This window comes from Pygoscelis adeliae, unplaced genomic scaffold, assembly GCF_000699105.1.
Source record: "Pygoscelis adeliae isolate BGI_AS28 unplaced genomic scaffold, ASM69910v1 Scaffold260, whole genome shotgun sequence".
NCBI classification, from domain to species: Eukaryota; Metazoa; Chordata; class Aves; order Sphenisciformes; family Spheniscidae; genus Pygoscelis; species Pygoscelis adeliae.
Window position 1 is genome coordinate 383,674 of NW_008824001.1, and position 8,544 is coordinate 392,217.

The following is an 8,544-nucleotide window of genomic DNA, read 5'->3' on the forward strand; positions in this document are numbered from 1 at the left end:
TGCTCGCCAGGTTCGACTGGCCCTTTCAAACCCCTTCCCTTTGACTAGGAGGATTGATGAAAAAACTACCTGTGCTCCAGAGTCCCTTACCACCACTCTCAGGGCTCTGTAGTCCTTCTTGATAGTCCTCAGACTGCTCCTGGCTGTATCACTGGTGCCCACGTGAAACAACAGCAGCAGATAATAGTCAGTGGATTGTACGACGCTTGGTAGCCCCCGGTAAGCAGCACACCTCTCTAGAGAGTGCGTCAGGTTGGCAAATGGGTGCCTCCATACCTCTCAGAAGAGAGTCACCTACTACTATAATTATTTTTAGCTAACCAAAGTATGTGTCTTCTACCAGTTTTTGCACAGGTATATATATGTATGTTAATTTAATAAATACAAGCCCAAAATACAAATTTTAGAGCCTCCCTGAATGTATAACAACTGTCCAGATAAGCTTCCTAACTGAAATTGTTCTGTTCTTTGGGAACAGAGAAATATTTTTAGCTAACCAAAGTATGTGTCTTCTACCAGTTTTTGCACAGGTATATATATGTATGTTAATTTAATAAATACAAGCCCAAAATACAAATTTTAGAGCCTCCCTGAATGTATAACAACTGTCCAGATAAGCTTCCTAACTGAAATTGTTCTGTTCTTTGGGAACAGAGAAAGGAAAGCGTGTCAGTGAAGCAAACTGTGATGCCTCTCCTCTCCAACAGCATTATGCATTTCTTCTACCTGCCTTTTCTGATGTGATTACGTAGCACCACATGCACCTGGAATATCTGCAGATTCAGCATGAGTTTTTCCCTTGGGGGAGGATGAAACCATTTCTGTGAGAGGTATTAAATATGTTTCTTACCATGGCATTGTAAGGCACTCAGGTGCTATAATGATAAAAGAAGTACAACTTTCTGTTGATGAAATTAGTCAGAGTGCTCCAGAACAATGTGCAAAAGGTAACATATCACACAGAAATCTTCAAATCCTTTGGACTAAACTCTGAAAAGTTGAATTCATATCCATGCTAACTGGCTGGTTGGAGTTATTGCATCAATTTCAGTAAATTAAATACAGCTTCTCAGAAATAAGCAGGGCATACCTTGTTTGTTGCCTATTGTTAACAGTTTTAAAATAATTGCATTTTTTGATTTAAAGGCACAACCGTACTGCAGGTGTATAAGCAACTCACGCAGAAATAAAAACATTTCTTTCAGGATGACATAATAAAGACAGACATTTCTGCTTTTATTAACTAAGTAGAAGATATCCTATTTTATATATTCCCAAAGTTCCCCCCCGGCAAGGTACTTTAGTTCATTTGGCATAACGTCATATCTACAGTATCTGTAAACTGTTCCTGCAGCATTTAAAATACAACTTTAAAAAAATGCAACTTTTTTTTTACATGTCTACCCAAAATATTCACACAATAATGCTTGAAGTTCTACTTTTCATATTCATTTTTAGAGACCAAGACTTAGGTGCCTGACAACATTTTTAGAAATGTTGAGGAACCACAAGTCTTGTTGAGCAAAATTGCTTGGCATACGCGAAATTAAGGCACTTCATATACAAGGTATCTCATTCTAGGTAGATCGTTTCAGACATCCAAGTCCAATGCCCTACAGAAACTTTATGCAACTAAACAAAACGTACCAGTAAGAGGGGGTTTATGTGAATGCAGACTGCAGGGTATGCTGACAATTAATTTATGTTCTGGAATTGGAAGTACATCTTCAGATTTCCTGTCGTATGAATCAGAACAAGAAAAGAAGTATGAGAATGAATACCACCAAATGTGATTCTGCAGCTCTCACGCAGCTACTTCAGATGGGAGCTAACACACACAATGTTCATTCACAGTCAAACTTCAGATAAGTCTAAGGGAAGTTAAATGTTGCTCAGCCATAATATATACAAGGACAGTTTATGAAATCACTGAGGCTTTAGACAAAACGTGGTTAACAATAGCCATACAAAGCCATTGAGAACAAACAACATAGTCCCATATGTTTTTATGTGTAGAAGAACACCAGCATCCCCAAAATGGTGTCAGCCTGTGCCAAGGACTCATGGTCCAAGAGAATCTGTCAGCAAAGGAAGCCCTGTCCAGGAGGCTTCTACCTGAGCCAGTTCCCCAACACAGGGAGATATAAGGAACAGACAAAGATTTCCATCCTTCAATCTTACTAAAGCACTCCCTTGTCCCAAAGCTAATAAGGCTATCTTTAGGTCCAGAGTCAGCCAAAAGATGATGCCAAGAGAAGATTTTGGGACATTATATTGTATTATGAACAAGTGATATATACAAAGAGAATCCTAGCAGCCTCAAAAAAGACATTTACCACAAACATCCTGGCATACCTTAAGGCTTCCTTTACGTCTCCTTGAACTCTCCCCAATACAAGAACTTCGTAGGGCTTTTTGTGTAAAGAATCCAAAGGCAATACAAATTCTCCAGCTCTAGTAATCTGACACAAAGGAGTTAAAAATACACAGTGGAAGATTTTCATATCCAATTTTCCTGAGACATTTTCTTTGATAAAAAGGAAGATAGTGATACCATACCTTTCAAATACAAAAGCACATGGTAGTAAATAGACAAGTTATAAGAATCTAAAGTGTCATAGTGCAAGCCCTCTCAGTCTCCAAGAAAGCAACAAAACAAATTGAGAACTTACTTTTACCCAGTGCCACTCAGCAAGTGTTTTCACAGACCAATGAGGATAAAGTTCATCCTTAACAAAACGTAAGTGCTTCTGTCTATTAGTCACCCACGTGACTACAAGACAATTTGGAGCAGCTAGTGCTGGTACAGGAATCTGCTTGATTTGCCATGAAGACAAGTGGCTGTATCTATATGCCAATACAGTGAGAAAGCAAGTTAGCATATACCAAATATAAAAACTGCAAAGCAACACAAATGGATAAAGAAATTACACAGCCGAGACATTTCAAGAATTACCTCCTGACAACACAAGTCATAAAAATGGATCAAGACTGACACCCAGTGGCCAAATCTGATGGATTCTGATATAAAATCATTAGTGTATGTACTTAAGTTTTACTGAGCAGAACCTTTAAGTACATATTTCTACTATTCCCCCAAATAAAGTATTACGAGTCGTGATTCTGAAGAAGTCTAAAAGTCCACGTTTAATTTAAGAACTATCATATGTAATGCAATACTCTCATCTTTAGGCCAGAACAAAGCTATTTAGTGAAAAGTAGCTCTTTAGTCAATGTAACATTATTCACTTTTCATAATAAGCAATCTCTCTTCTGAATGAAAATGACAAGTGAGTCATTTACAAGTGCGTCATTTACAAGTGCAAGGGCAACACTAATTTGACTGGCAAGTTAAAAGGTCAGAAAAGAGTAATCACTTCTCCAAATATTTGCAGAAGTTATTAATTATTTTTAAATTACCATTCATGGTAAAAGTTCTCTTGGTTATTCAGAACAGTTCTGCACATTTTTGAGCTAAGTATATGCTACATCAGTGAATACAGTATGCTTTCCAGATTCTGTCCTGTTCTACCTTTCTTCTCGTGATGCTATTCTACACTATTAGTGAGTTGCAATTCGTGGAACCTACACGTTGCAGCATCAAAAACATTGGCACATTGCCTACTGGAATCGACAGCCACCGTCTGGGTACCTGGGAATCCCTATACAATGCAACAGTGAGAACAACAGTGAGAAACAGGAAACAAGGATAAAATCCAAAATACCTCCTGGACCAGACTGCCCAGAGAAAACAAGATTCACAACCCAGATGTGAAATGGTTAACAAAGATTAATCATCAACAAGGTAACTAACAGGAGTGATGGCTCTTCCACCTTTTGCCTTTATTTTGTAAGAGAGAGAGGGTGTTGCTGGCTAATTCACACTTGTGAATAACTAGAATTTTCTTTTGAGTAACTTACATAGTTAAGACACTTGAATGAGTCTAACTCTGGGTTTCTAGAGGTTTCTGTAGGGCTTTCAAACTAAAACCTACTAATCAGTCTCTGCATCTTCAAATTATGTCTTCATAACAAGCTTCAAAAGCTACAGTAGACATTATTCTAGAAAGTTGTAAGGCCATATTTCCTGTCTGCCCTTCTTTCACATGGATACAATTCTATGGTAATCAAGAGAGCTCCACTGGCATAAGCCTGATGTTACTCAGTAGAGAAGGAAGCCCACAAAATTTTACATTAATGACTTCATAAACTACAGTACTCAGAAAGTTCCTATTGCACTTGAGGATTTTACTGCTGTATTATTACTTTCTCTCTTCTACCCATCAAACTGAAGCACAAACTACAGCTCAAATTAAAAAAAAAAACAAAAACAAAACCTAAAACTTCTAAATTGGACCTCAGTCCTGGAAATACTTACACATTTATCTAGCTTTACACCCACTAAAGTAACCCTATAAATTTCAAATTATTATCTGCATGATCTGGGCCTTACAAAACAGTTGACTCCAGGCTTTCCTTATAAGTCTCAAGGACTAACATTCCCTCACCAGTTAGGCAATTTAAGACCTACTCTTGCAAATATTTTATATGCAAACTATCCAAGCCATTTCAGTGAAACCCCTGAGGCATTTCATAGACTTGAAGGTAGGCATGTGCCAAAGTATTTGCTAGTTTAAGCTACAGTCTCACAGTTATATTGGTCTTGGATTGCATCAGTATGTTAAAATGTTAATTACATTAATGTAAGCTAAGACGACAGAGCTTGTTTGATTTTACTATAAAATTTACCTGTTACTCCTTTTAACGGACTTGTTCTCCCATGGTGGATCAATCACAATTACATCATATTTTTTCTTGTCTGGGAAGTGAAATTACCAAAAAAAAAAAAAAAGCCAGTAAATTAGTTTTAAAATAAATCTACTAGTTGAAACTGATAAAGGCTTAGCTACTCACATACAGACAACATTTAAAGGGCCAACTATGCAGCAAAATCACAACTTTCCTCTGTTCTTTCCAAATAAGAATTTAAAAGGCTTCTAGCACGCTTGTTTTAATTCAGATAATCATATACTTCAGAGATTTTTAGGCTGATTACCTAAGGAAACGATGTTTATGCGGCCTGTGTCAGATCCCTCCAAGAAATTTTGAACATCTTGGGGACTTTCAGAAAAAAAGTGATAGCAGAGTGCAAGTCTCAAAGATGAAAATTTCTCCAAGTTTCCTAACGGAAGCTATGTAATAAGGCACCCAGCTGAGCGAAAGGCTGCAAGCCCTGAATGCAAGATTCCTGTCCTGTTTGATCTTTCAGCAGGCCAATTGGGACACGCAGAGCTCCAAACCAGCCCTGGAAAACTGTGTTTTGCACTACTGGAGGTGAGACAGAGAGCTAGACCCGGTGTATGAAATGGAAATTAATGGACAAGAGGAAGAGAACTGAAAGTTTTCATGGGAGAAGCTGGGTTTACTTTAGTTGGAGGATAGAAGATACAGGACACACCCATGAAAAAACAGGACTCTCCAGTTTTATTTTTTCCATGAAACATATTTGTTCCTTCATTTAGTCTGATGCTAATTATTTAAATAGCTAATAAGAACAACAACTTAATATTTAATGTCCATTAAACGTGCTTTCTGCGTCTTATTCCTTTATTAACATTGGAGGTGTTATCCTGACAGTGGGCTGACCAGCAAGAAATACTTCTCTTTTGGCAGGTGAAAGGGAAGAAAAATAATAACTAAAATGGACAGTAGACTTCCTCAAAAAAAAAAAAATCTAAAGTCATGGCATTAAGGTAACATTCACTGTGGTTACTTCAAACGCATTTTCTCAAATTTCTTGGACTGCTCTCTGACCTCCAGGAGAATCCAAACTTGAGAGGCACAGCTGTGTATAGTGACAGCACAGCGATAGTGATCTTTCTTCTTTCATACAGCTGAAAACAGCTAATTGGCTAAATTCTGGACTTCAAATATAAAATTATTATTTGGATAAGAAGATTCCACCTCCTGCATGTCTTCTTAAAAAAAAAAATTATCAGTGAACATCCAAGTTGCATATAGAAGGGAGAAAACATATGTAACTAACAAATCTAAAATTACTGATTAGAGGGTACAGCAGTAATCCCCAGCTCTTGCCCACAGGCAACATCTTTCCTATAAGACTGTCTGATGAAGCTTAACTGCTGATAATAATAATAATAAAGGTCAAATTGAAAGCTAATGAAGTACAGCGAAGTACAGTGAAGACTGCCGCATGTTGTCAGCTTAAAGCTTTCTGCATGGCCCGTTAAGGCTGCGGATACTGGCTTGTATAGCTTTTGATCTACTTTCACAGAGGAGTTATTAATTCTAAAATCCCACCACTTCCCTGTCACTGATTTTTGCTTAAGCCAATACTCTCAGCTGTGAAATGTAGCGCTTGAGAAGTCAACTCATGTTTGCTACTCATGGTCTTGCTAAAGTGGTGTTCACCTCCAGCTGGGTGCAGCAGCCTCTCAAACTGTTACCTTCTCTAGGGGGACACTGGGGTTGGTTTCACAATCAGTTTATGCCCATCTAAACAGACCCTGCTGCTGAACAGGATGAATCTGTAAGGGAACCCTTGCTTTATAAAGTGCATAATCTCATCCCTCTCCCATGATCTAATCTAGCTAAAAACCAAGACAGCAGGAACACCACCCCAGCAGCAGCATGGACTTATCTATGTTAAAGCCTCATCCTGTGGGATAGGGACCCAGCAGCATAGCTAGTCCCAATTTAATGCATTTACATGACTTCTATACTGACAGTGGCTCAGAACATGCTCACAAACCGTCTTATTTTGAGTTTCATGTAAAATGCTGTGGCTGAGATTTTTAAAGGAGCCTCCTGGAGACAGATAATCCCCCCACAAACATGAGCTTCTAACCACTCAAGATTCCTTTGAAAACCCTCACCTGTTTGCACAAAGTTAGAAATACCACTTTGAAAGCTTGCTGCTGCAGCATTTCCTACCAGTGTGATGCTGTATATTAAAATCTGTTCACTGAGACCTTAGTCATCTTGACGTTAACTGCCCTTCTCAGGCAGGAGAGAAGTGGTAAATTTTAATGCCTAAAGATACTTACAGTTCAGCAAGGGCTGTAAACATGAAATATCAGATAAAAGGAAACTGCTTTTTGGTGGCACCAAGTACTTCTGCCCCATTAACACAACTATCTTTGCACAGTTTGAGCTGTTTTCTGTAACACATGAAAGCAGGTCCTGCTCTGGAATGGAGGTTTCATCATCTAGCACATGTGCAGCTTGATGGTCACTTTCATTCACAGCTGGAAACTGCTTTGCCATTTCACATAATTCAGCCAACCCACAGCCAATGTGTCCAGGAACAACATTCTTCCTGCAACTGAGTTCTGTAGTAGTGCGGTGAAGAAAACCACTTTTGAGTCCTTCTTGGACTAAATGCAAAGTGCCTTCCCAAATGAGCTTCCTGACCTGTATGGTCATAAAGAAACAAGGGAAAAAGAAATGATGTTTCAAGTATCTACTTGATCAGGGAATGAGACAGAAATCAAAATACTTTCAATCTGCAGAGTGGGAAAAGGATCCTTGCCAAATACTGAGATCATCGACTCAAAAGCTACAAGGGCGTGATAATGAGGCCATGCTAACCTTTGTTGTTATTTTTGGTAAAGTGACAATAATCAGAAGCCTGGAGAAAGAAAGAGTGAGAGACTACTGAATAAAACATTTCACAGACAATAGAGGTGGAATAGTTTTGTTCCAAACAAACATAAATTTCAAAGCAATAATTTGAAGGATAAGTTAGAATTCTAACCTGATTTCAAGTTACTGTGCCCATAAACGTATTTTTAATTGAGATGTATATTGGGATCTAAAAATCAGTATTTTTCCACATTTTAATTCATTTTGAAAAACAATAGTTTACGCATTTTAGAAGTAATATGGAAGTACAATAAGTAAATCAAATTAAATTATTAGTATTTGGTTTTGCATCATTTCTAAGCGACACACCTCTCAAATAATCTTCCAGTGAGTCCAGGTAGACAAGATTCTTGGATCTATATATATATTGTCATTCAGTTCAGCACCCTCCCTTTGCAAAATTTTAAGGCCCAAATCATTGAGCCTTTATGAGTTTTAATTATCAATGAGGCATTTTTGTTCATTTAGAATAACAATATTGCCAGTTACAGCAGCTTTATCAAAGGTTTCAAATACTTATGGTTTCTAAAGCTCCCGATTATGGAATCCTCAACTTTACAAGATGTTTTTACAAAATACTCTTTATTACAATTTCCAAATTAATGGAGGGGAAGGAATTTTTTTTTAATAATTTCTTTAATAGCACCACCATCTAGATATCTGAGGGGACAGAGTCATAATTTTTTAGTACCTAGGTTTGTAATAGTAAAGGTTCATATCGCTGTAATAGAATTAATAAATATTATCTTTAGAAACGCAACAAGTTGTACAGCTGAATTAATGCAGATGGCTTTTCTTCTTACATCCATGTGTTAATTCGCAGGTGGACAAAGCCTCTTGACTATCAAGCAATTTAAACAGTAGTTTTAACAAATGGCT

The 8,544-nt window shown here is 37.7% G+C and overlaps 1 protein-coding gene across 1 annotated transcript in view; it reads right to left on the reverse strand.

Annotated features, from left to right (window-relative positions):
- Nucleotides 1–8,544, reverse strand: part of METTL4 (methyltransferase like 4) — a 20,835-nt gene that overhangs the window by 9,638 nt on the left and 2,653 nt on the right. The window contains exons 3-7 of the mRNA XM_009324970.1: nucleotides 7,068–7,434; nucleotides 4,750–4,819; nucleotides 2,673–2,847; nucleotides 2,356–2,462; nucleotides 1,648–1,736 (exon numbers count right to left, since the gene is read on the reverse strand). Of these exons, the coding sequence (XP_009323245.1) occupies nucleotides 1,648–1,736; nucleotides 2,356–2,462; nucleotides 2,673–2,847; nucleotides 4,750–4,819; nucleotides 7,068–7,434 (808 nt within the window). The remainder of the gene's footprint in view (nucleotides 1–1,647; nucleotides 1,737–2,355; nucleotides 2,463–2,672; nucleotides 2,848–4,749; nucleotides 4,820–7,067; nucleotides 7,435–8,544) is intronic.